Below are 27,005 nucleotides of genomic sequence, written 5' to 3'. Positions count from 1 at the left end.
GCACCCAATTTGTTCATGTCCTTAGCAAAGATTATTTCTCTAACCTTTTCTATTTATAACATATATTACAATTTTGACTATTTAATTTGCATGTACAGATGTTCCGATGTCAATTTTTTTTTTTTTTTTTTGGTTTTTCTTTAATATTGAAAATAAAATTTTGCAACGTGTCATGCAAAAGACCGTTTGCTCCTGAGGTTATCAGAACTTGGGACACAGTGCTTGAGAACTCAAGTGCGCGGGCGGGGGTCAGCCATGGCAGTCGCTGCAATGAGCTACTGCAGGCCTTCCCCATTTCTTGGCAAATACCCACCTCATTTTCACTTGGTAAGTCACCTTTCTTTCTGTCTCCCAATTTCCTTCTTTTTTTTTTTTTTTTGGTTTTTTGTATACAATCATCGTCTGATTGGATTATTTTGTTGGTTTAATGTTCTGAATCAATGTGAGGTGACAATTTGGGGTTTCTAGTTTACTGATCAAACCTTATTAAAATTACATTTTAGCTTCTGGGTTTTTGTTATTTTCTTCAGTCTCTCACTTTGTAGTTCAAGTATTGGTTGATGGATTGATTTTGCTATAAGATTATTTGATATTTTTGAATTCTTGGTTTTTTTTTCTTTGTTGGAATTGAATTTTAGGGAAAATCGCAATCCCTGAAAGCTGGTCAGGCATCTAGGATTAGTGCACTATTTTGGGGAGCCAAGAAGTCTGCAGAGCCACAAGAAATAGAGATAAGTCTTTCACTTGGGGATTTCACTTTGACAGCTCCAGGTTCACAGAAAGAGGTGTTTGTTTGTGTTCTCTATTCAATTCGATCGTTTAACTTCAAGTGTGCTAGTAATTTAATCGTGTTATATCAATGATGAATCTATGTTTGTTGGTTATATTTGCAGGGAATCTCAGGAGTGAAACCGAAAAAGATATCAGTTTCGGTCATTTCATCAATCTCTGAGGTCTCATCCACTGAGTGGGATGCATGCGCTCTCGATGTTACAGGCCCTGAAAAATTCAATCCATTTCTTACTCATGCTTTTCTTTCAAGCTTGGAAGAGTCTGCTTCCGCCGTCAAGGTTAGGAATTGAGCTCTTCCTTTCTGTTTGTATTATAAGCTAATACATAATACCATTGTTTGTTTAGATCTTCTATTGTATAAGCAATTGAGATTTCCGGTTCTTTAGCTGTCATGAAGAGTGTCTATCAGTTTCAATGAGCCTGGACTTCCAATATTTTCCAGGAAACCGGATGGACTCCTCGCCATGTCATTGCTAAGGATGAAAGTGAAAGTATTGTAGGTGTTGTTCCACTCTATCTTAAAAGGTTTAGAATCTTCTGAGCTCTTCAGATGCAAGCTCTATTGTCATTTCTCCAAAATTATGTACAAAGGCTTTGACTTCTACTGTTTTTTTTTTTGCTGTGGTCTGACCTTTTTGATTTGGTGTGCAGTCATTCCTATGGTGAATTTGTTTTTGATCATTCTTGGGCTGATGCATATTATAGTTTTGGGGGGAGGTATTATCCAAAGTTGCAGTCTTGTGTGCCTTTTACTCCGGTAACTGGCCCCAGGATTTTAATTCGTAATACGTCATTCAAAGATCAAGTTTTTGACATCATAGTATCCGCTTTGAAGCAGCTGACTGCCAAGGTATGGAAGTAATCAAATAGTCTTTCTTGTAGCATTTATGAACCTTTTGATCCTCTTGAAATTACTATGCTTGTTACTTAGTCCTAGAGGAGCTGTGTATTTGACCGGGCAATTTTTCATATAACTGAGATGTATAAAAGTCAACATTCATACAAAAGAAATGATTAGATGTATAATTTTAAGAATTTTTTTTTTTGTTATGCCTTTTGCTTATAATGCCTTCATCTTATGGGTATAAGATTGGAGTTAAGTGAGTTTCACGGACGGACTGGAATCTGTAAACTTCTGGTGTCAAAATCAAAATGGCATAAGCATGACTGGTCCTTGAAGCCAAAAGAAGATTCCTTGAGGGAAGAGTTGAATGAACTCTTAGAATGCTATTGCAGTTTTTGTCATTCTGTTCATTTATAATTTCCAAAGTAGTTAGTGGAAGGAAGGAACTTGCCTTATCAGATTAATAATTGAGGTATTATTTTAGAGTAATATTAAAGTGTTTTAAAGATAATGAAACTTAATTAGCTATGAGGCTGTTGTTATTTTTCATGTCACTTGTCTTGACCATTGGTTCTCTTTTCTGACCTTTTCTTTTTACGAAGAATAAGACTTGTCCATTTCTGAATGGCAGTGCCCTTACTACTTATTCTGACTTGTCTGTTTTGACAGTACCGGCTCTCATCACTGCACATTACCTTCCCATCTGAAACGGAGTGGAACAAACTGAGTGAAAGAGGTTTTCTTCAGAGAACTGGAATGCAGTACCATTGGAAAAACCATAACTACAAAAAGTGAGTAATGCATAACCTTGTTCTTATTTACTGGATTAATGTCAAATGTGGAGTATGTTCACATCGGTTGAAGATATAATTTTGATTGGCAATTACATTTGTAATGTATATGCGATAGAAAAGTAATATGTATTTCATAGTTTACTGTCAAGAAAACAGTTTAGTATAGATTGAAATGGCAGTTCTTATGTATATGTGATGGTGAATAAATATGTATTTAAAGTTCTAAGCCTTAATAAACCGCTAGAATATGTTCAAATACCAGCTTTGTATGTATACGTGTGTCTGTTTGTGCGTGCCCGGGAATGTATGTTTGTGCACTTGTATACAAATTGTTCGTTATATTTGAGGAACTTATTACCCATCATTGAAGGCTAACACAAGCTACTCTCCGAAACATATTTAAGCAGTAAGGAGGTTCATCATTAGTTTCCAAACCATATTAGACTAATACGTTTGAAGCATTATTAGACTTTTCATTTTGTGATTGAAAATTTGAATGGTTGAACTTGAATCTAGAAAATTCCTTTATTTGTGATACAGTTTTGACGAGTTCTTGATGGACATGAAGCAAAGTAAAAGGAAAAATATACGTCAAGAGCGCAAAAAGGTTGGCCCTTTAAAACATGATTTCATATATTCCAATTGATATTCAGTTTATCTAGAAAATGAGAAACTAAGTCGTAGAAAATTTTATTTTCTGTAAAATGGATTTCCTGTTAGATTGTTTCATGACAAAATTTTTTTAAACAGAACAATGATGTGGTGTTGCTTGGAACCAAGAAAAGGTTCACGAATATAACAGAAATACCAGAAAAATCACAAAATCAACTAAGATAATGCTAAGGAACAAATGAATGTGTGGAAAATGAGAAGTTGTTTTCTATAAGAACAAATGAATGAATAAAGGTGAAAGCCATGACTTAAAGAATGAGAGAAACATTGGTCAACTCATGGGAGCAAGACTCCCTAAACCCTAAGTAAATATTGACCCTCTTGTATGTATATGGAAACTCAAACCATGGAACAGTCTACATTTGACGAATTTCCTCGAGGAACATATTCCTTGATGTTTTGTGTATGACCTTTTCATAATGCCTCCTTTAGTGATCAGTATAATCTTTGATTATTTTTTTTTCTTTTTCTGACAAATGATAAAATATCTACATTAAATTATGGTGAGGAGATTCGAACAAGGGTGCTTGCGTTCAAGGCGAAGCCTCTTAACCAATTGAGCTACAAGCCATTTGTAGTATAATCTTTGAGTTGGCCGGCAGTCTAATGTTTGGCAAAAAGTACTTGTATAATACCTGATTCTCTTTATGTGATTAATGAATACTTCCATTATCTTCTTCTTGCCTCTTGTGAGATTATTTTCTTATGATTGAGTTTATGTTCCATCATCCTCTTTCTCTCTCTGTTTGCTGGGTTAAGTCAGGTGGTTTATTATTTTTCTTTTTTTGAGACATGAGGTACTGGTTTTCTAATTGAACACTTGATCTGCAGATTGTGCAGCAGAATTTGACCATGAAACGGCTGCGGGGTAATGAAATAAAGGTATTTGACCATGTTTCTTCTAATAATTGATAGCTATGATTGTTAATGATTTTTTCCACTTATATGTGATTATACACTAGAGGTCGCACTTGGTGCGATGGCAAGTGCCTTCGCCCATGAGCGGTAGGTCTCGGGTTCGAGACTTGGGAGCAGCCTCTCCATAAAATGGGGGTAAGGCTAGCCGACATTCACCTCTCCCAGACCCTGCGTAAAGCGGGAGCCTTGTCCACTGGGTACGACCTTTTTTTTATATGTAATTATACACTCCTTTCAGTTGCTTTTTGCGCTGTTTTACATGATGAATCATCATTTGATATGGCTCAATCCATCAGCGATTCATGTTCTATAAGAACTTCTTCATTCATTTTCAAAACAAATGGGGCCTGCTGAAAGATTTCTTTGGTTAAAATATCTAGTGATACTTGTACAAGTATCTGTTATTTGTGGATCTTTACTGACTCCAGCATGTGTAGTGCATCCAATGCTACGATAAACTTCTCAAGCAATAGAATCTTGCAAGGCTTGCTGTCTTCTGTTAAGAAATTCTAGTTGGTTTATGACACTTTATGCTACAAAACAGTTAGAACATAAGCCTGACCATCCTCTTCTTTAATGATATTCTGTTGGCAGACTAGGCACTGGGATTCGTTCTATAACTTCTACCGGAACACCACTGATAACAAGTTGGTTCCTCATAGATCTCTTTCTTAGCCATTTCCTGATGTTTCTGAGTTCGAGATATATGCCATAAATCATATTTTCATAATATAAATTATTGTGAAAACTTTTTAACAGAGAAGTTTGAGTCATATTTCTTTTTGTTGTGAAGTTGTTTAAAATTTCACTCATTCCACAGGTGGGGTACTCCATACCTGACTAGGGAGTTTTTTCACCAAATGGGCAAAAAGATGGGAGACCAGGTACTACTTGTTGTTGCTGAAGAAGGGGATGAGCTAGTTGCTGGAGCTCTGAATCTTATAGGAGGAGATACGTTATTTGGACGCCTATGGGGATGTCATCCAAGAGCATACTATCCAAGTTTGCATTTTGAAGCTTGCTATTACCAGGTGTAGTTATATTTATTTTTATTTTTCATTTCTTCTGTCATTTTAATTGACATATCTATAATATTTGTAAATGTGAAAGCAATTCGAAATGCTGTCATATGCCCAATATGATTAAGTAATTAGGGGCCATATTTTCTGCCCAGTGTCTCTGTCCTTCCTTGACTTCCTTGATGGGAAACCGCATCTAAATTTAGATTTATTCGGTTTTTATTGATTGCACCAAAGAGTAAACGAGCATAAAACTATAAATCAGCACCGTTAAAGGAAATATATACAACAAGTATTCATTTCTTATGGTTTTATGACATCGCAGGCAATAGAAGCTGCAATTGAACTTAATCTAAACACAGTAGAGGCAGGAGCTCAGGGCGAACATAAGATTCAGAGAGGTTATCTGCCTGTGACAACCTATAGCTGTCATTACCTGATGGATGAAGGTTTCAGGAAGGCCATAGAGAACTTTGTAGGGCGTGAATCGACTCAGGTGATTGCATTTATAATTTATGTATTTATGTGCCTTTTTAATTCTATTTTTCGTCTCATTTCGTTTCATAATATGCACTTGTTACATGCAGGTTGAGCTCGTCATGAAACTAGTACATGATTCTGGTCCTTTCAAGGAAGGTATACAATAATTTATTGGCAGAATGCCCTTCTAGACTACAAGTAGAAGCAGATTGATTTTCTGTATATTGTGGATGTCATTTTTTTTCCTTTTTGTAAATCAAACTTTGTGAAATTTTACTTGAAAAGTATGTACATAATTACAGTGACATAGTAAACTTTATAGCTGAAAATTTCATGTATAATTTGTGAAAATAGCGTGTTCGTGGATCCTTTAAACAAATCAAAGGATGAAACGAAACGCCTGGAAACATTCGATATGGCCTCTCGTTGGCCGTTCCTAAACCATTAACCGATGGTTGATGATCGGTGTGTGTACTCTTCAAATATTGTGGCGATGGATGATGTGTGAATCTGAGTTAAACTTTCCCATAGAAATTTCTCAGCTCAAGGGACAAGGTCTGATGCATGAATGTTGAAGCAGGAGGGCAGTGGTGGCGAAAGAGGGAGGGTATCAGTCTCCTAATCTAAGACATCTTCTCGTTCCCTTGCAACTACCACCATTATCTCCACCACCCACTACCACCCCAACCTCCATTTCCTCCACCACCACCATCACCCCACTATTCCTCTGTCACCATTGTCGCCACCATCTCCCACCACCTCCACTTCCGCTGACTCTGCCACCGTCACCCCTACCACCTTTACAATCACCATTTCCGCTCACCGCTACCATCAGCATCTCCTCCATTGTCACACCAACCACCATTCCCCCTATTACCGCCATTGTCACAACTACAGCCACTATTATTGCCTAGTCAAACGACGGGTTAGGACCTAGTGTGGGCCTAAACGAAATTCAAGTAAATTTATTGCATATCTAATAAATAAGTGTTATTTACATTAAAAAAAAACATATATGTGCACCTCCTCGCCAAGCCCAACTATTTACCTGGGTTGAAACACCATGGAAATAATGAAGAAAGAATGATTCACTAGATACATGACCATACAAATTCGGAAGAGAAAAGTAATACCTTGAGGGATGGAGGAAGATTGTTACTCTTTTCTGATGACCGTGAAAAGAAATCAGCGGGAAGGGTTGGATTCTTGATGACGTTTGTTTTTTGTACTACTCACCCTCAAATCTATCAAAATCTCTCATCTATTAAAATCCTAACACATCTTTGGCATTTTTTCTACACCTAGTGCGGACTTTTTTTAAATTGTAATCGACTACCCTGAATTTGGATGTATTCTTTAAAATCCTAAATCTTAATTTAACTACACTATGATTTTAAAGTCTTTCAAAATCCTCTTTTAAAATCTTATTAATTAACTAGTATTCCTCTTCACTTGTAAGTGAGAGGTCCTATGTTCGATTCTCGCCAAAGACAAATTTGAACCATATTATTGTTAGCGCATTTTGAGGCAAAGCCCATCCCATCCCTTTAATGTAGATAATATAGTTTGTTAAAAAAAAAATCTTATTAATTAACTACATCTGAACTTTAAAGTCTATTCAAATCCTATAAATTTCCAATTAATTGCACCTATTAATTTAAAAAAAAAAATAGTGCTATTCACACTCTCTTTTCACTTCCCGCACAACCTTGTTAAATTTTGTCAATTAATCTTCTGTAATTCATTCGATACGATAGTAAAAAATTAAGAGAGTGTCTAAGAGATAAAAATAAGTGGGATTTTTAGCCAAAATGATCAATGGATTTGCATTACTCATCACTTTGGTCCTTAAGATTTGAAATCTATAGAATTGGTCCATGAGTTTGTTTACAATCAATCATTTTGGTCATCCGTGAAAAATCTCTATAAAATAAGGATAAAATGACAAAAATACCCTCAACTTTTGTCAACTCATTTTGGTCCATTGTTTATTATATTGAGGGTAATTTTGTCATTTGGATCCATATTTAACATAAATTTTCACCGAATAACTAAATAATTGATGGTAAACAATCTCAGGGATCACTTCTGTTTATTTCAAATATCAGAAAACAATATAAAGAGTTAAGCAAATCTTAAAAACCATTTTAATTAGAAAGCCAAATAAGTGCATTGATAACACCATATTTTAAACTTACCCAAGACAACTCGCAGTCCAAATCTTTAAAAACAAAAAAGTCGTCTGGGAATTGGGATAAACCCTAAAACCTCCGTAGAGTGAAGAGAAAAAGCGTCATCTTTCAGCTTTAGCTTCCCTGAAGCTCTCCTCTCTCTCGCCAATGGCGGTAAGTAATTTCTTTTCCATCTGTTTTTCTGGGTCTTTTTTTTTTTATAACTTCTAGCTAATTAGGGCACATACTCTAAAATTTTCTAGTTTCTCTTTAAAATTACGATCTCGACGAGTATTTGTTCGTGCTTTAAATTTCTTCTGTTGGGGGTTTCAGTGCAAGATTTTAACAGGGGGGTTGCTTTTTCCTTTTCTGCAACCAAAAGGTCAAAATTTTCCTTCCCTGATTTAATTTTGGTTAAAATTTGGAGATCTGTTAGGATACTGGATTCTGGATTTTTCTTGTTTTTTTTTTTCGAATGCAACAATATATTTTTAGCCTACCTTAATAATTTGGTATTGAATGCGCCGTCCACGGGAGTCAGTTTCCAATTACAATTACAAGTCGAGACGAATACCATTAGAACTTAGTGCTAAGTGCACTGCACTTTAAAAGTATTTCGTAGTATGAATGTATGCCCTATATGCATTAGTTTTATTACGTTTATTTTAAATGTGTGTTTATTTATAAGTAGGATTTGCTTCTTGAAATAGCATATCAATACTGAACTTATAAAAATAGCACAATAATATTTCTCCCAAGTTTAGTTAGTAGTTGATGACTAACTTCTGAGCTTTCAATCGTCGATTTGATGGTAGATGTAAATTCAGCTGTTGAATAGGTTAGATGGAGTTCTCTGAATTGTAATACTTATGTTTTTGTGCAAAATGCAGACAATACCAGTTAACCCCAAACCTTTCTTGAACAATCTGACTGGAAAGACTGTCATTGTGAAACTTAAATGGGGAATGGAGTACAAAGGTATTTTTTTTATTTACGTTTCCAGGAGAAAAAAAAATTTGACTCCTCTGCTTCAAAAATTTATTAACATGCCGTGTATTTCTGATCCTCTTTGATCGTGCATCTTTTCAGGCTTCCTTGTCTCAACGGATGCCTATATGAACTTGCAGGTACTACTTTCAAATTTGAACTCTTTTTCTATACAAATTGTGAATAATTATCTTAGCTTCTTTTTTACCTTCTTTTTTTTTCGCGAAGAAAAATTCTGGTATAATGTTTAATGTATGAAATCTTATATGCATAGCTGGCCAACACCGAAGAATATATTGATGGACAATCCACTGGAAATCTGGGAGAAATTTTGATCAGGTGAGTTTTCAGGAATTCTTTGAACCACTTAACTGTAATTTTCCTTTAGAATTCTACTGTTGGAATGTGCCTTACATTTTTCTTTTCATTTACTTATGCTAGTTTTTTTCTGACACATTTATAAGTTTTTGATTTTCTCGAAAAGATATATCCCAACTAATGTCTAGGATCTACATATGATGTCAGGAGCAAAGTTTTGGGTAAATGTTGTTCTGTGTACTAAAGAGTCTACTGGGATAACTGTGAGCACCCTTGAATTAGGAAGTTGTGACCATATGATGATAGGATATAATGCTATGGAAAAATGTTTAAGTTAGGTCGCATTTGGCATTGTTTTTGCAGAAGTGGTTTTACTCATTTTGACTTTGGCATTTTTAAAGTTTCACTGAAGGCCTAAGTGATTCTGTTGTATCTCAAAAAAAAAAAACCTCTAAGGAGAAGCACCTATCATTATTAGTTTTAAACTTTATCTACACTCTCTAGAAGTGACTTTGGCCCGCCATAATCACTCGTAAATGAGCCCCTAACTCTGACAACGTTGAGGACCGGATATTACCGTTTGTAGTAAACCATGGCCCTGAAAAGGTGCAAAAGCCTGGACCCTGTCATTTATTTTTCTAAAGTGATAATATAGATATATAACCAGCGCAACTTGGGCTAAAAGCCTAGAATTTACGAATTTTGAATGCTACTAGAATGTGTTTACTTCTTGGCGCATATGTTGTATAGCTGCAAATGAACTGAATGGATAGTATAAATTGGGAACAGCTCCTCGATGGGTGCATGCTTTAAATGCTATATTCTCTATGTCATATTGGAGATTTCTGATTTTTAATTCTTCCTTTTTACTGGGTGGAACTTTTGTGAGTTTGGCGACGAACCACCACACATCTATACACAACAGATTATTCAAGTTCTCAGTTTTTCTCTAGTCAATACAATCTGTTTCCTTTCATAAGTTTTTTTATATGTTTTGTTGCATAGAAAAATGATCCAAGCATCACATACCAATGATACCATGTAAACATGCGATGCATTCATTAAGGTAAAATACAAAGCTAACACTTCACCTGCTCTCTTTCTTCTACAGGTGCAACAACGTTCTCTATCTTCGTGGGGTGCCAGAGGATGAAGAGATTGAAGACGCTGAACAGGACTGAGACGTGCAGTAAGGGTTGGTTATGAAAACAGATATTTAAGTAATCAGGATTTTATCTCTGCTTTTGTTGTTGTTTAGGTGCATTGTATGGAGTGGCATTGCCGGATGTTTGATTTTTGACAAATGCTTCGTAAACGTTGAATGAACCATTCCTTTCATGTAACAAGGCTCGTATCGTTGGAAGTTGGAAATGAAAAACCTTTGTAGTGATTTACTGCACCCAATTCGCGCATTTGGTCTTGTTGATGTTCAGAGTAGCACTAAAATGGCATAATCCACTCTGTTCCTTCTTTGAATTGGGGATGAAGATTCATCCAATAGCGAGAGTGCATCATGGCAGGACATCTACCATTCCAACAGGGATGGAAATTCAACCGTTAAACCCGTTCCCTGTGGTAGCTGCCCAGAATGGGACAGCTACTGCAATGAAAATCGGGTGTATGATTCGGTTTCTGTTTTGGAAATGATGATATCCGTCCTGAAACCACCCCCATTTTCATTTGTATTCTAGTTTTGTTGGAAAAATCATGGCATAAAGTGTTCGAATTCTAATACTTCGAAGTGGAAATGGTTATTTCCGCCAAACAACGGTTCCCATCTTGTAGACCAAACATGGTGAAAAAATCGCATGCTTGCTTGCTGCTCAAGATATATTCCGAAAAACAAATGTCATCCTATCGCTTTGTTTTGAAAACTGTTAGCCGTTGATGCATGTGGAATCCAAAACACCTGAAAGAAATATCATCAATCGTTTCTTTTTATCGAAAATCAAACTCTACTCCCCTGATATTAGGTTATTGATTGAACCAAATTTTCTAGCCCCAACAAACTCTGCGATTTGCAAGCGTCCCCAGCAACAGCATACGGAGACCGAACATTTATTCAGTGCCATCCAAGTGCGCTTTCAGAAAGCAACATCGTATTACAATCCATACAGAGTTGATATTACACAGTAGTTATCGAGCTTCTTGCTTGTCTGCGAGGACTATCTGAATACGTACTGCGAAGAGAGTGCCAGATGCAAAACTCAAATCATGAAAAAATTAAACTCCTCCACGTTTGCTTGGTAACATGGCTACGGACCTCCGTAATGAACCTTGACGAAAGATGACCTGGTCTGAACTCTGAAACGACGCACAGATTTTTGAGATTGCAAAATGCCGGTGATGCTTGGATGTTGTTTGAAGGAGTTTTCGTAACTAGTAAAGAATTACCTGCATTTCCCAGCTTCAGAAACTCAAAGAGATCTTACATCCTAATAGCAAACTTCTGTATCACAGTAATCCATAAATGAAAATATGATTGACTCCTAAAGGTTAAAACTTGATCAAACAAGGCTTTGTATACAGAAAATAGAAACTGTAATTGCCTAATACAGCATTGCATTAAAAAACAAGAGTTTATGAAGGTTTCAGCTTACGTGGATTGTTACTTTTATTCGTGAGGATTCAACTGCGGAAAAAGTTCCAATATGTGCTCCGGCATGAAATCGTGCCTTGTCAAGATCCCAACAATTGGAGGCCTCTGCAAAATGTTAATGATTTAGAACAATGTTACAACATTATAGGGGAAGCTATGAGTAAGTTGGCATTTCACCTTCTTTTCGTGTTAGAAGCAGAAATGGTATGTCAGAAGAATACATATCAGAGAGAGAGAGAGAGATTTACCCCTGGTGTCTTAGGCACCACCAGCAAGTGCCTGAGGCCAAGCGCCCGAAAGAAAATAGCAGCTTTAGCGAGGGACATTGTTTCAACTACGGTGTATGGGGAGGTATTAGTAATGGGATGAAGGTCAAGATACATTTCCATCTCTTCCTCCTGAATGTCCAAATCCTCCAGCTTGATTCCCTTGCCTAATCCCGCCTTTCCAAAATCATGTGCTCTGAACCTACTCGTAACATCTGACCCAATCAACACCCTTTGCTTTGTAAAATTCTTTCGTTTAAGCAATACAAGCAAATGCGATCTCAAAACCAGCCCACACAAGTCTGCAGAATTTGAGAAAGGTGGTTCATCAATCACGGGGAACCCATTATGCGCTGTTGTTTTGAGCTCCTGTAATATATTCCCCACTTTCTCAACCCCGGAAAATGAAAATAAGGGCCAAGAAACAACATCACTTGCAACCAAGTTTCTCATGTATGGTTCTGCATGCGCCTCCATATAAGGTAATCCCTTCATTTTTATAATTTGGTCATAGACACCCTTGTTGAAACAATCCGCCACAGATTTCGAAATAAGCAGAACTAGCATCATCAGTGGAAGCATCAGAAGATTATTTGTAAGCTCAAGAAGTATGACACAGAGAGAAACAGTCATTCTCATGGTGCCACCAAGGAAGGATGCCGCTCCAAGGAGTGCAAAGAAGCCCCCATCAAGATCAGAGTGAGAACCAAGGAGGGTCCCGACTACACGCCCATAGGATGACCCAGCAAGTATAACAGGGATGAAGAGCCCAGAGGGAACAGCAATACCATAAGTAACAATGCCCAGGAAGTACACCGTAACAAAGAAAACAATAAGAGTGGAAAGCCGGAACTCCCCATCAGAGCTAGAGCTTAAAAGGTTGCGGATAGCATTATCATTGGTATTGAAAAAGAGTGAAGCAAGGCCATTGTAGTGGTTAGGTGGACACTGAAAATTCTTGTAGTTTCCAGAGCGACCTATGGTAGGGCACTTGTCCTCCAGGTGACGGGGACAAGGAATGCAGTGCGAAAGCCATGGGAGGCCGTAAGAGCAACAAGAAGTCAAAAAGGAAATGGCAACGACGAGCAGAATTTTACTTGAAGGACCTCTCCTGCAATCATTCTCGGTAATCAGAAACAGTAGAAACTACAAATACATCATTTTAGGTGCATGTAAAGTTACATCCTATAAAAGTATTTGAACAAGTTTGAAAGCTAACATATGTAGTACTAAGGAGAAGACAAAGTGCAGAATTTTGGGTTATACAGGATGAAATTGTTTTACGCGTAACTTTCCATGTCTGTGAGTCGCTATAGTGTTGTATGGTAAGAAATTTAAATATCTTATAAATTGAATTTTCAGAGCCTACTTGTTTATGATGCTATAAGTTTGAAGGACTTTGTCCACAAGGAAATTGTAAAGGCTTCCAAATATGCCTCCGATAACTCCAAGGGATATGACTGCCAGTAGATCGCCGCTGCTATAACTGACCTTTGCTGAATTGACATCAAACATTATAAGACCTCCTTCCCCGAATAGTCCACATTTTCCACCCTTACATAATTGTATGAAGCCTCTTAACAATACCGCTACAACAGCTGTTGTGAAAAATGCCCTCCACAGAAGAGCACTCCTCCACCTAGAAATTTTTGATATAAGAAACAAAATTTACTCCTCGACAGAACAGAAGAATGAAGAAAACATCAAGTTTTCTACTAAATATATGTATATGAATATTTTATCTATATATATATGTACATATGAGAGAGAGAGAGAGAGAGAGAGAGAGAGAGAGAGAGAGAGAGAGAGAGAAACCATGAAGCTGCTTCTTCTAGCGCAAAAAGGACCCCACCAACTGGGGCACGGAAGGCAGCTGCAACACCAGCAGCAGCACCGCAGGTAATCAGATCCCTTCGGTCACGGTCATTTTTGAAGAACCTGAGACATTTCCAGGTAAGGTGATACTTGTGAGAGCCACCCTGTCCGAGCAAAGAGGCTATGCAAGCGCCAGAGTGAACCATAGGTCCTTCCTTACCCAAAATAAACCCAGCAGCTACTCCAAATATAGAACCAAAAATCTGCCAAGTTGAGACTAAGTAATTATTACAAAATATAATACCTAAACCATTAGTAAAATTTTACTTTCATTGCATCACATAAAAACAATAATGGATTTAGAAGTAGCTCTCCTTCTAGGTTTCGGTTCACTTCATCAAGAACTTAATATTTGTCCTAGTGATAAAAGAAAGTTGAACATCGCTCTGAGTAAGTAGAACATCGCTCTGAGTAAGTAGAACATCTCTTTCATCTTCTAACATTACAAGTCCTATATCCCTTCAAGAACATTCTACACATGAGTAACGCTAAAGATGGAATCCATTTTCCAAAACCAAATCCCAGATTTTGGTACCAAATAACGTAGTAGTGTCTCATTCACCACATCATTTGATGACCAAAACATGGGAAACGTTTTGGTAACTAGTTATATCGTTTACATTCTATGAAATGCACTCACACAAACCTTTATCTATCTATTGGATGTAAAAACTGCATCGTAGCGTGAGTGAGAGATTAAAAGAAAGAGCGAAAGAGAGCTGCTTTCAGTATGCCACTCACCTTTACAAAGAGGGTACTTGGAGCCAATATAGAATGAGCATCGACTCCATTTAGATATGCTTTAACCTCAGGTATGCCAGAGCCTGCTGCTGCCGGGGCAATGTATGCACAAAGAGCTGCAGCAGCAGCAGCCAAGGTTATGTTACAACAAACGAATGCTGCAAATGCCTGATAATACCTGCACTGGAGTTCACATAAAAAAGTAGTTACACAGATATATAATACATGTATGGAATATCACACACATTAAAAAGGCAAGTAATCAACAAAAGAAACATAAAAATAAACGTGAAGGATACATTTCAGCAGTAACAAATTATGTGAACATTGTCAGGGTCAGATTAACCACAATTAGGGTATCCCAAAAAAAACCCTATAGATAGATGCACCTGGAACGATATAAAGACTCTTTTGCAACGAAAAGTGAAAAAAAAGGAGGGGGATGGGAGTGTGTGAACTCAAATAGTAATCGGGTGAGTAGTAGCCAGGCTTACTTGTCCTGAAGCATGAGGCTGTTGGTAAGCAGAAGTTTGAAACCAGCTATATTCTCGACAGCTAGGTTATTGAAGAAGCCGACTAACCCAGTGCCTAAAGCAATAAGCAGCACAAGTGCCCATTTGAGGCAAACATACTGAAATATCTCAGCCTTCGTTCTAGACCTCCAGTCCTGCTTAAAAAGATCATTCTCAATAATCCTACAAGAGTGCAAAGATATACAAGTGAGGCTCCTCGAGAATATATGATAATTTCAACAATTATGTTTTCAACAAGCCTTCATAATCCACAAATAAGCTCCAACGCAATTTAGTATGGCGTACGTCTATAAAGTTTTAAATGTGAACGAACTACCACCGTGGCTTACAGGAAAGTGTTGTTTGATGAGATGCAAAACGGTTCTTATGGTTGGCACGATGTTTTAATTAATTTAACAAAAACTTCCAGGTGAAATTAAGAATTTCATGCAATTGTTCTTACTTTCCCAGTTTCTAGTTTACATACACACTCCAACATACACTGATGTGCTACATTTTCACATCCCTTTCTTTGAAGGTGATCAGCGTCGGCATCGTATCTATAACCAAAAATATTAAATCTAATATTATTTCTTTCATTAATTGGTCATATTTTCAAAACCAACACACCAAGGCACAAAACCAGAATTTTCTGTCTTCTGCCAACCAACAAAACATGAGGAATGAATGTCACCAAAATAAACAAATAAATATATTATGTACAAGTGAAAACGGAAATATATCCCAAAATAGAAGATAACATTGAAAAAAATATAATCCAACTCTATTTGGTTTGTGTTTCGAAACCCGAAACAACGCACAAAAAAATGTAAGATTCAAAGTTTGCTTCCTTCCCTTTCTGGGGATTATTTCCTGTCCATTTTCTCCCCTCCTTAACTAATCAAAAATTCTTATTTCCAGAAAAAAGAAAGAGAAGGAGAAAGTAATTAGATTAAAAGAACTCACTCGTAGTCAAGGCTTTCAATGGGAGAGAGATTGGCACCAACAATGGCAAGCTGAGAGGTCGTGTTTCTCCTCCTATTCCTCTCAAGCAGTGGCTCCCTCAACTCCCCTCGTTCTATTTCTATACTCTTTTCCTCCTCCGATTCCATCCTCTCTCTCTCTCTCTTGATGTTATGTGCAGTTCATCATATCTCACTCTCTCTCTCTCTCTTACTTCGAACAAGAAATCTCTCTGAGAAATGAAAATACTAGATTTCCTCGACAATTTGATTAGATTTGGTAAACATAAGAAATTGTTAACGTAAACAGACATCCAACATTGATGAAGATAAGGACAAGGTTTTATGAGGTAACCACGGGACAGCAACGCTATTCCGTCCTTGTCATGGAGTTGCCAACCCTATCTTCTCTCTATGTTTTTTTCATCCGTTTTTCATTATGGACTGCATGTAATCGATTGGCCCACGGAACCGGTGTTTCGTATTAGAATAGTCAAAACATATGAATTTAACAGTCATTGCCGGGATGTTACTTGTTATTCTACCCGTGAATTTGTTCGACATATATGAATGACTAAACACTCATTAAATGATTATCATGTTTGTCATATAAAATGATGTCAAGTCGTTGTTATAAAGAGGAATGGTTAATTTTACTGCATCTAGTTTCGAGCCTCAATTTTAGTTCCAATGCAATCCGATTTTTCTATCATTCATATCAAGATGAAGTGTAACACCCCAACCCCCAATTATATGTATATTTCAGTGTTCCCCAAAATAGTTATGGAATTATTATTTTGACCCCTATTTTTTTTACTAAATCTAGACCTTTGATCTAGATTCCAAATCATTCTCAAGCTGCCACGTGGCAGCGCTCCAGCAATCCTCACTCTTCTCTCTTTCTATCCCCTACCCGTGACCCTCTCCTCTTTCTTTCTTCTCTATCTTTCTCTTTTCTCTTTCTCTTTCGAAACCCTCCCATCTCTCTCTCGTTCTCGTCGTGAACACACACACACATACGCACACCATTGCGTAAGGAAGATCATCATCATCAGCAGCAACCTCGTCCTTCTCTCTCTCTTCTGTCGTAGCAAGGACGCCGAGAGCCCAGGAAGCTTCGGCGAGTTTCTTCTTTTCTTCGGTTAGGTAAGCTTCGAGTTTATCTCTTTTCATCCTAGTTGAAGCTTGGGTGTGTGGTATTAAGTGTTACACTCATGTTTTTCAAGGTTTTGGAGCTCGGGTTTAGGCACACCCATTCTCCGGCGAGGTCGTGGGTGTCGAGAGGTTTTCCGACCACCACAGGTTGTTTCACGGCAAGTGGAAGGTACGATTCTTAGCGGTGATTCCTATTACTCCTGTTAGTAAGGATTTGCACCAACGATGTACAGTGAGTGGACCCCTTCTAAAAATGCATGTTTTAATAGTAGAATTGCATACATGAAAAACATGATTTAATGATTACGTTTTATGAAACGCTTTGAGATAACATGCTTACTGAGGCTAGTTTGAATTACTAGTATTTTTCCTATAACCCGTGTTCTTATAGAATATCTGATGGATGACGATATAATATTTAGAACATGTTTAGAACACCTCTTTATAGTATAGATGATGGATGACTTTATACTATGAAGTTGTTTTTCAATAGACATATGTTCAATGATTTTGTACTTACCTAGTTGTCCACATTCCGCTACGGGGCGATGAAGTTCCGTCCTGGGCGACGGTTTGGTGCTGGCATAGGGCCCGAAGTGGTTTTTCCTCTGGATGAAGTTCCCAGGGACGGGGAGTTGGTATAGGGCCTGAAGTGTTATTTCCTCTGGATGAAGTTCCTAGGGATGAGAAGCTGGCAAGGGGCCTGGAGGGTTATGGACATTCACTAGTGACTGCATATACGAGTTATGTTTTTGAGACACTGCGCGGCATGCTAGGTTCCGGAAAACCTATTTTATCATATATATGTGTTTTCATAAAACCTGGGGGTTAGTACGTTGATAACTGTTTTATTATATGCATATCAAATTGGTCCACTCATATTTGTTTTGCGCCCCCTTCAGGAGTTGAGAACGAGGATTGGGACTTGAGCTACGAGGCATTCCCCTATCATTGATATCGTGCTATCTTCCTCCTGTATCGACACCTTTTGTAATAGCACTATCTTATCTTAAATTCCGCCTTTACTCTGTATTAGACGTATGCTCTGGACATATTGTGCACTATCTTAATGTTTAATTATTAGCAGCTGAATTTAGTTGGTGTTATTCGTTCCCATATGCATGTTTAGTATATTTCTCCGCTTTCGCTAAATTAAATTACATGACCATCCCAATGTCCCGAGGACATCGGGGTCGAGGCGTGTCAAGGTTGATATGAAATGACGTCAAATCAAAAGTGATATGTAACACTATTTTTTTACCCAAAATTTTGTCACACGCAAGTTTTTTTTTTTTTTTTTTAACAAACGATATTATTTACATTAAATTGTGGGGAAATGAGCTAAACTTCATAATAAGCTAACAATAATATATGATTCAAATTATGTACATTACTTGAAATGCACGGCCACCTCGAATATGAGTACCCCCAATTTATTTGCTTCTCCCTTTATTCTCTTCTTTTTCCTTTGCTTCGGAAAAGGGTATTCTTTGTCCCCAGAATCAAATTTTCCCTATACTTACATATTTAAAGTTCGCAATCAATTAAAACAACATTCATTTCCGTCCCAACCTAAAATGCTCACCGCGGCAATCTTTGTTGGTGGATTGTTCATTTTGGTGTGATCAAGCTATATGGCAGAAGAAGAACTCAACAGCTCTTTAGAGTATACACCGACATGGGTGGTTGCGCTTGTTTGCTTTGTCATTGTTCTGCTCTCTCTTTGTGCCGAGCGCGCTCTTCATAAACTCGGAAAGGTATCTAAACATTGTTCCCCCCTCTCTTATCATATTTGCAATCATTATAACACTTGAAATCTTTTTGCTTTTTCTCCCTCCCATGCTGGAAATTTTTTTCCACCGTGCGCCACCCCATCCCCATTCCCCCGGCATGCCACCTCACCTAAAGTGTTCACAAACAAATCTAACATCATGAAACAATATTAGCAAATACAATCATTAACAAATCTGATAACTGAATTAGCCTTAGCCTAGATCCTTTAGTGGAGGGATCAGTTTGATCACAAGGTTCATGACGATGATGATGATTCAGAAGATGTAGTGCTAACACCACCTACATAAAAAGCTCAACCTTGCTAGAATTCTACCAGTGTTGACAGCTTGAATCAGGCCCCTGGGTAAGGAACATAGGTAATGGGTCAAAAGAAGTAATAGAACAATGATAAATTAGATTTAACTTAAGTGATCCCTAGCAGTAGCGGTGGATGGAGTTTGTCTTTCATTGTTCCCTCATCGGTACTTGGAGAAAAATAACCCTTTGTCATCAGTTCCACAATAATAAGTAATTACAGTAGGCTAGTTCTTCATCGTCTTCAGTCATCACCATACTGCTCCTCATTCAATCTATAGAATTCTTAGCAGCTGGTGAATATGGAAATATGTGAATAAGCAAGAATGTATTGACAGGTGATAAATGCAATGCATATACGGAGGGCGGGAACTTATTTAGTCCATAAATATTTGTCAGAAATTGATACTGTTGAGATTCAAATAGTTCCAAGGGAGGGAAACGAATCTTGAAATCACAATTTTGTAAGAAAATTGTAGGAAATAAGTTTTGGAGCTTATCAGAAATTTAGATGTCTCAGTCACAAAAGATGCACGTAGCATTGATAAGCTGCGAGACAAGTCCAAAATCTTGAAAAATGAGGATTTTTCCTACTTCCAAATTATTGACGGATAGAGTCATAGAGTACTCTTAGCTTTGTTTTTGGAAAGTTGAACTTATCTATAGGACAATTCTTCAAGGGGTTATTTGGGCACATCAAAAAAATTTCAACTAGTTTGCTGTTTGGTTTAACTTTTTTTTTTTCTTTTTTTTGGTCTGGAAATTCAGTACTTAAAGCATGAGAAACAAGATGCGCTATTTGAAGCCCTACAGAAATTAAAAGAAGGTCTCTCTCTCTCTCTCTCTCTCTCTCTCTCTCTCTCCCCCTCCCAACATATCATTTCATTCTTGTATCTTGACCAATTAGATGGATGGATCATAAATTAAGAATGCCTATATACTTTACTAACACTAATCATTGTGTTTCCTATCGTTGAAACAGAGTTGATGCTTTTAGGGTTCATTTCCCTTCTACTAACTGTATCTCAGCGTTCCATAATACGCATATGCATCCCCTCTAATCTAGCAAATCACATGCTTCCGTGCAAGAGGGAAACTTCTGAGGAAAACAATAATGCACATTACTCTCTTGATCAATCTATAAACAACCGGCGGCGGCTTTTGTCTACAGATACAAATTCAGACAATTGTCTGCAAAAGGTACTGTATTTTTAGTACCTTATACATTTTACCACCACTTTCAATGCTTGTAATATGAGTTTGGTGTGTGTGTGTGTGCGCGCGTATTCCCCTTTTTTGGCAGAGAAAGTTACAGGACTATGCTTGCTTTTTTCTATTTCCTTAGGGGAAGGTTCCGTTGTTATCATTGGAAGCACTACATCATCTACACATCTTCATCTTTGTATTGGCAGTTGTGCATGTGATCTTTTGTGTCACAACTATGGTTCTTGGAGGGGCAAGGGTAATGCTTGTTTCAGAATTTTTTTACTATTTGGATGATTATCTAAATATGTTTGATACAACATGGTGTCCTATTCCAGCTCTTTATGGTTTGGGACCTTTCAGTTTGTATAGTGCTGCGATGGATATGGTTTGTATCTCTACGTTGTAACACATACGGTTTACCATATGTAGGTACGTCAATGGAAGCGCTGGGAGTCTGGTAAGAGTAAATATGAAATTGGATTTGCAAGTATATTTTAGCCAATCCAAGTGCTTGTATCCGCTTTGTATGATTGAATAAACGCTACCCTATGCAGATGCAACTAGTGGTGGAAATGTGCATGTTTCTCAACGACAACATCGTGAATTCTTGAGTAAACGAGGAGTAGGATATTGGCGAAGAGCAGCTGTCATAGGTTGGGTGGTGAGTTTGCTATAGTTTTGTTGTTGGAGATTATGGACTCTATATGCATGGTTCTCAAAATTCCTTGTTGCTTTATATTATTTCCTATATAATATGAAGGATTAAGATATCTGATAACACTCAGTTTAATGTACTTTCCTAGATATCATTCTTCAAACAATTTTATGGTTCTGTCTCTAAGCCGGACTACATTGCATTGCGACAAGGGTTTACCAAGGTTAATATCTCCTTCATGTTTCTATGTGGTTCACATATCAAGGTTAAAGTTTCTCCCGTGGACATGTCATTACCAAAAATGTATGGGACTGACTCGGTTTGGTTTCAGGAGCACTTCCCTTCGGATCCTCAATTTGATTTTCACAAATACATTATGCGGACACTTGAAGCTGATTTTAGAAAAATTGTTGGGATAAGGTAATGCCTGGCTGTTGAGGTTTTGTTGTTGTTCTTGTTAAGCAGCTCAGCTGCGTATAAGTATGAAGATCCTTTTGTGGCCGGAGCCGTGTATGAAGATTAGATGGAATTTGATTGTCGACTAATATAGTAATACATATTCACTCAACCGTATGTATGTGTGTGTGTGTGTAGCTGGTACCTATGGCTCTTTGTTGTGCTATTTTTGTTGCTGAATGTGGAAGGTAAGCTCTTGTAATAAAATCTCAATTTGAGCTGAATTAAATATCTGAGTGAAGTACTTGACAATCTATATCTTCGAATGTGCAGGATGGCATACCTATTTTTGGTTAGCGTTTTTGCCGCTGATTGTGAGTATTGCCTTAAGGTCCCTTAATTTTAAGTGGAACTGGAAATCAATAATTTCCTATTAATCTTGTTGAGTGACTTTGAGGAGATGATCGCATGTAAAATGATTAATGTTTGATATGGGATGACAGCTTCTGCTTCTTGTGGGCGCTAAGCTGGAACACATAATTACCCGTTTGGCTCAGGAGGTTACGCATGGGACGACAGCACTGGGTGATCATGGAGCAGGTGCAAGAGTGAAACCTTCAGACGAACACTTTTGGTTTCACAACCCTCGCATTGTTCTGAATTTGATCCACTTCATATTGTTCCAGAATTCATTTGAGATTGCATTCTTCTTCTGGATCTGGGTATGTGTGCACTGTGCAATATATATATATATATATATATCTTACAATTCCTCCAGATTTGGATCTGCGTATGACTGACAGTCAAGATTCACTTGTTTGCAGACAACGTATGGATTTCGTTCATGCATCATGGAAAAGTTGGGGTACATCGTGCCGAGACTTATTATGGGGTAATGGAATTCTATAAGGAAGCAATTCGACATAATATAGCAACTTGTGTACTTAATTACTCTCATCTCATGGTTCCATCACCGTATGCAGTGTGATTGTTCAAGTGCTTTGCAGTTACAGCACACTACCTTTGTATGCACTTGTCAGCCAGGTAAGCTCTCTCTCGGTCTCTCTCTCACTGCTTGTTTTGTTTTTCCTTGTCTTTTTCATTTTATTTGTACAGTAAATAATCTCTTCCGTTTGGATGATTCAGATGGGTACCATGTACAAGTTTGATCAAAATGTACAACAATATATCGGTTCGTGGGTGGGAGATGCCAAAAACAAGCAAGATAAAACAGACAAAGACCAATCTTTGTCACAAAGAACACAAACGCACAACATGATGAATACAGAGTTATCTCAAATTGATATTGTACAACAAGAAACAGCTGCCAACAAAACAACTACCACTTCGCCAGTTTCATCCTCTCAACTTTGTTCATGATTTTTTTTAGTTACCTCTTTTGTTCATTTAATTTGCATGTAACCATATACTTAACTATGTGTACAAACAAAATATTTCATTGTCGAAATTTACTTCTACGTACAAATAAATATTTCATCCTCTTTGTTGCAGTCAATATTTAATTAAGGGTAAATATCAGTTTACTACCCTCAAGTTTCGTGATTTTCAACATTTAGTACATGAAGTTTTTTTCGTCCCAAAGTTATACCTAAAGTGTTAATTTTAAGACAGTCTCTTACATCCGTTAATCAAACTATTAAGTCTACCGTTAACTGATGATGTGACATCTATGTGGACAAGGACTGGACGCCACGTGTCATTAAAGGATCCATGTGAAAATTCAAAATTCAAAAAAATAATTTTAAAAAAAGAAAGAAAAACCCAGATCGTCTTCCCCAACACCCAAATCGTCTTCCTCAAATCCCCCCGTGCCCACAGTCCCACCCACACCCAGATCTTCCCATCGACCCATCCCCTCCCTCCTTCTCCCTCCCTTCTCTTCCCTGCATACATCCTCCCTACAAACCCACCCATTCCACTCCTTCTCCCTCCCTTATCTCCTCTGTACTCACCCTCCCCGCACACCCACCCACCTCGCACACCCACCCATCTGCCCGCTCCTCTTCCACCCATCTGCCCACTTCCAATCACATTCCAATCAAACAAATAAGAAAGAAAGTATCTATTCCAAACCCATCACAACTAAAATCGAAAGACTTAATAAATGATTTTATGAATTAACCCAAATCATCACCAATTAGTTGAAGTAATTACCTGGATTGGCATGGCTTTTTCGTTTGTTTTAAGCTGACTTCCTATTCAAATCAAACAATTAGCCCAAATCAATATTCGTATTAGACAACCAACCAGATCTAACCATGATTCCTTCTAATTTCTCACAGTGGACATTTTTCAGTGAAATTTTACACAATAATCCCCAAAAGAAGCTTGCACGCAACTAAACCCAATTCACGATCGGGTTCGCGGAGAGCTCTAGGTTTCTGACGGTGAGATCAGCAACTTTCCTAAACGGTGCCGAATAGAGATTCAAAGAGGAGGTGGAGAAGAGGAAGAAGAAGACGAGGAGAGAGAAGCGGAAGCCGAGGAAGAGGCTGATGAGGCAGCAGAGGCCGTGGAGTAGTAGCCAGAACACCGTCGCCGGCGACTTGCCGTCTGATGTGGAGTCCAACGGCGCTGATCCCCTGAAGGTGTTACTCTGTCGAGTGAGGTAGCTCTGGTGCAAAGCCGAGAGCTTCATAATCTCTCTCTGTCTCTCTCAAATCCTAGAGAGGGAAAGCCGAGCTAAGAATTAGAGAGGTGGGCTTGTTTGTTGTGTGGTCTCTGGAGCTAAGAATGGGAGGGAATGGGTGGGTTTGCAGGGAGTGTTGTGCGGAAGCGGCATCCACTGTAAGTGAATAAGTAAAACAGAACAGAATAAAACCAACATCAACAAGAACACCAAGATTTATACTGGTTTGGCAATGCCTACATTCAGTTTGGAGACAACGGAGTATTCCACTATAATCAATGAGAACATACAATAGTGTTTATCACTCAATTTCCCAAAGACCCGAATAACCAAGCTCTCACACTTACAATAGGAAGAGAAAACCAAAAATACAAAGCAAGACAATTTGAGAAAATTCTTCTCTATGCCGAATGGCTTCTTGCTATTTTTCTTTCTTCCTTGTTCTCCTCTTCTATGCTTATGGGCTGCACCTTGCTCCCCTTTTATACCCAAAGAAAAGCTTCTCAAAGACATCAATGGCCAAAGGCCTACCATCAAGTCAAAAGAGTTAGGCACAAAGAGTTAGGCACAATTGTAGTTTGTCTCCCATTACCACAAAGTAGCCCAAAGAATTGAACTTTGACTACATGTTCGAGTCAATAATCAACAGGGAGGATGGTTGCAGGGAAGAGAAGGGAGGGAGAAGGAGGGAGGGGACGGGGGGATTTGAGGAAGACGATCTGGGTGTGGGTGGGAGGGTGGGCACGGGGGGATTTGGGGAAGGCAATCTGCGTTTTGCTTATTTTTTTTTTTTTTTTTTTAACTTTTTTTTAAATAATTATTTTTTTGAATTTTGAATTTCTACGTCGATCCTTTAATGACACGTGGTGTCTAGTCATTGTCCACATAAGCACCACATCATCAATTAACGGCAGAGTTAACAGTTTGACTAACGGATGTATGAGACTGTTCCAAAATTAACACTTTAGGTATGATTCTGGGACGAAAAAAACTTCATGTACCAAATGTTGAAAACCACAAAACTTGAGGATAGTAAACAGATATTTACCCTTTAATTAAATATGTGTTCGTGTAAATCCTTAGATTAAGTATAGTATTACGAGAGATCTAGAAGATCTTTCTTTGCAAAACATTGTTTTTAGTTCTTGACTAGAAAATGTGTCCGCGCTTCGCTGCGAGGATTGAATGTATTAGTCGGAACATGCATGAATAATTTCTACACAAAGTAATTGAATAATGGTACACTCCTCAACAATGCACATGAACATGGTGAGTTGAAATTTTGAAACATTCAACAACAAAAAGAAAGAAGAAAAGAAAGAGATGCTCACTCAAAAAGAAAGAAGAAACAATACCAGGCTTCTTCTCTTTGGCATCCAAAATTCCATCGCTGACTTCTTCAACCTTAAATGTATTTAAAATAAAAAATGGAAAAACCCCAGAAGAAATCATCCCATAGAATTAAATCATCCAAGTAAAATTAGACCATGGACACAAAAAGAAATGAAGGTGTAGTTTAATTTGACTTAATCAGTAACTTACTGAATAATCTTGGAATCTTTCCCACACATGCGTTTGACTTAACCCCCATCCTCGTTGCCCCTGTAATATGTAGACATAAAGAAAAAGAAATCGACTTTAAGTTATCAATCAAATCATTTGCTTGGCTAAAAAAAGTTAAAATATAATAAATATATTCAAATTCAATTTATGAGATATCATGCAAAAAAAAAAATGTAAATGATTTCAAAATCATGAATGCGAATAAGAAACTCAAACTTGCTAAAAAGAAAACCTATTATAGTGTGTCAAGATATTCGCAGCATATAGTGTCAAGATAACTGCAACAAAAGCTCCATCCAATGATTTAACACTCAGATCAAACAAAAGATGTGGCTTCATAATTTCCAATTTCAGTTCCTTACCAGCCTCAGTGAGCATTTCACCAATTTCAATCTCTTCCTAGTATAGTGTACCTTTCATTTTCAAAATAAAACATCTTCATGTACCAAGTAAATGATAACATAACGTATCATTTTCAATCTACAGAATTTTGTAATCAAACCCATATACATACACGTAGAAAAATCAACTATGTCCCTAGTACTAACAAAATTAGTAGTGTATATACGTAATATATAAATACACTTTTGGTTTTGTAGGACGAAGCAACCATACCCTGAATATAAGCACACTTTTGGATTTGAAGAATTTATTGTTGGATAATAAAATTGCAGGGTAAAACGTACTTGAACCATTTCACTGACGAAGTTGAAACCTCCAAGGTCCATAACGGATCTAGCCAGCAAATATTCACTAATAACCTGTCAAGTTTTGGTATGAAGGAAGCAGAATATGAACATTAAGTAAGATCATGGCATTAAGTTTTCTCTATAAGTTTGGAAATATATGTACACACGTATGTACTTATGAATGTAACAGATCGGTTGTCCAGCGCAAGCAAAGGCAATGCCACCGCAGGTTGCAGATACAATAACGACCACCAAATCTGATATTAATCTACAACGAAACCAGTAGATGAGTTCAAATCAGCATTTTTTGTTAAGAGAAGACCAATGAACTTAACGAAACTGTAATGAGCCAGTAAGTTTGCCTCAAGTCTAGTTGCAGCATTGGATATTTTGATTTAAAATTTGATATTATGAAGACACTGTCCTAAAAATATTAAAAACAAAGTTACATTTAGGTCTGTCAAGATAAATAACCGGAGCAATTATATTTTCCATGAAGCAATCTTACATTGTGATCTATCAATGTTGGTGTATCTTCCTTCGTCTAATTTTTCTTCGACTTTACTCTCGCAACTGTTTCCAGTACCGCCTAATCCACACAAAGATAGGTAAACAATGAAATTAGAAAGAATTACAACATATCGCATTTGAGA

General features: G+C 37.5%; 4 protein-coding genes and 1 long non-coding RNA gene across 8 annotated transcripts; 4 read left to right on the top strand and 1 right to left on the bottom strand.

Moving 5' to 3' along the window:
* Window positions 1-121: 121 nt before the first annotated feature.
* Window positions 122-5,870, top strand: LOC103441988 (uncharacterized). The gene is made up of 12 exons (XM_008380717.4): window positions 122-327; window positions 639-785; window positions 894-1,070; window positions 1,235-1,317; window positions 1,444-1,642; window positions 2,306-2,427; window positions 2,971-3,037; window positions 3,934-3,984; window positions 4,615-4,667; window positions 4,841-5,051; window positions 5,365-5,535; window positions 5,627-5,870. Exons 1-12 carry the CDS (start codon window positions 256-258, stop codon window positions 5,684-5,686), a joined length of 1,413 nt encoding a protein of 470 aa, XP_008378939.3. The 5' UTR covers window positions 122-255; the 3' UTR covers window positions 5,687-5,870.
* Window positions 5,871-7,649: 1,779 nt separating this feature from the next.
* LOC103428973 (probable small nuclear ribonucleoprotein F) lies at window positions 7,650-10,399 on the top strand. The gene is made up of 5 exons (XM_008367109.4): window positions 7,650-7,864; window positions 8,581-8,668; window positions 8,780-8,817; window positions 8,952-9,016; window positions 10,107-10,399. The coding sequence occupies exons 1-5, from the start codon at window positions 7,859-7,861 to the stop codon at window positions 10,174-10,176; spliced, it is 267 nt and encodes an 88-aa protein (XP_008365331.1). The 5' UTR covers window positions 7,650-7,858; the 3' UTR covers window positions 10,177-10,399.
* A 613-nt stretch (window positions 10,400-11,012) lies between these two features.
* Window positions 11,013-16,266, bottom strand: LOC103428984 (chloride channel protein CLC-c-like). Of its 4 annotated transcripts, XR_011583538.1 has the most exons (9): window positions 15,955-16,266; window positions 14,971-15,171; window positions 14,477-14,654; window positions 13,676-13,938; window positions 13,230-13,499; window positions 11,843-12,971; window positions 11,596-11,699; window positions 11,390-11,444; window positions 11,013-11,299 (listed from the first exon to the last, which is right to left on the bottom strand). XR_011583538.1 is itself a non-coding variant. In XM_070826617.1 (8 exons), the coding sequence occupies exons 1-7, from the start codon at window positions 16,098-16,100 to the stop codon at window positions 11,610-11,612; spliced, it is 2,277 nt and encodes a 758-aa protein (XP_070682718.1). In that variant the 5' UTR covers window positions 16,101-16,266; the 3' UTR covers window positions 11,013-11,389; window positions 11,596-11,609. The 4 variants fall into 4 exon arrangements, 3 of the variants coding, with proteins under 3 accessions (XP_070682718.1, XP_070682719.1, XP_070682720.1); XM_070826617.1 differs by lacking the exon at window positions 11,390-11,444 and having other exon boundaries at window positions 11,013-11,389; XM_070826618.1 differs by lacking the exon at window positions 11,390-11,444 and having other exon boundaries at window positions 11,013-11,157; window positions 11,601-11,699.
* A 776-nt stretch (window positions 16,267-17,042) lies between these two features.
* LOC114826383 (uncharacterized) lies at window positions 17,043-18,197 on the top strand. The gene is made up of 3 exons (XR_003775195.2): window positions 17,043-17,096; window positions 17,177-17,274; window positions 18,008-18,197. It is a non-coding gene; the product is annotated as an uncharacterized lncRNA (long non-coding RNA).
* Window positions 18,198-18,651: 454 nt separating this feature from the next.
* LOC103441987 (MLO-like protein 13) lies at window positions 18,652-22,961 on the top strand. Its single transcript, XM_008380716.4, has 14 exons — window positions 18,652-18,862; window positions 19,962-20,019; window positions 20,176-20,393; window positions 20,539-20,655; window positions 20,829-20,856; window positions 20,954-21,060; window positions 21,203-21,277; window positions 21,386-21,474; window positions 21,649-21,698; window positions 21,784-21,824; window positions 21,954-22,172; window positions 22,275-22,342; window positions 22,434-22,494; window positions 22,597-22,961. Exons 1-14 carry the CDS (start codon window positions 18,740-18,742, stop codon window positions 22,828-22,830), a joined length of 1,488 nt encoding a protein of 495 aa, XP_008378938.3. The 5' UTR covers window positions 18,652-18,739; the 3' UTR covers window positions 22,831-22,961.
* The last annotated feature ends 4,044 nt before the right edge of the window (window positions 22,962-27,005 follow it).

The sequence above is a fragment of the Malus domestica genome, chromosome 08, assembly GCF_042453785.1.
Source record: "Malus domestica chromosome 08, GDT2T_hap1".
In the NCBI taxonomy this organism is placed as follows: domain Eukaryota; kingdom Viridiplantae; phylum Streptophyta; class Magnoliopsida; order Rosales; family Rosaceae; genus Malus; species Malus domestica.
The sequence above is the reverse complement of the archived record's forward strand: the minus strand, read 5'-3'. Positions and strand labels throughout refer to the sequence as shown.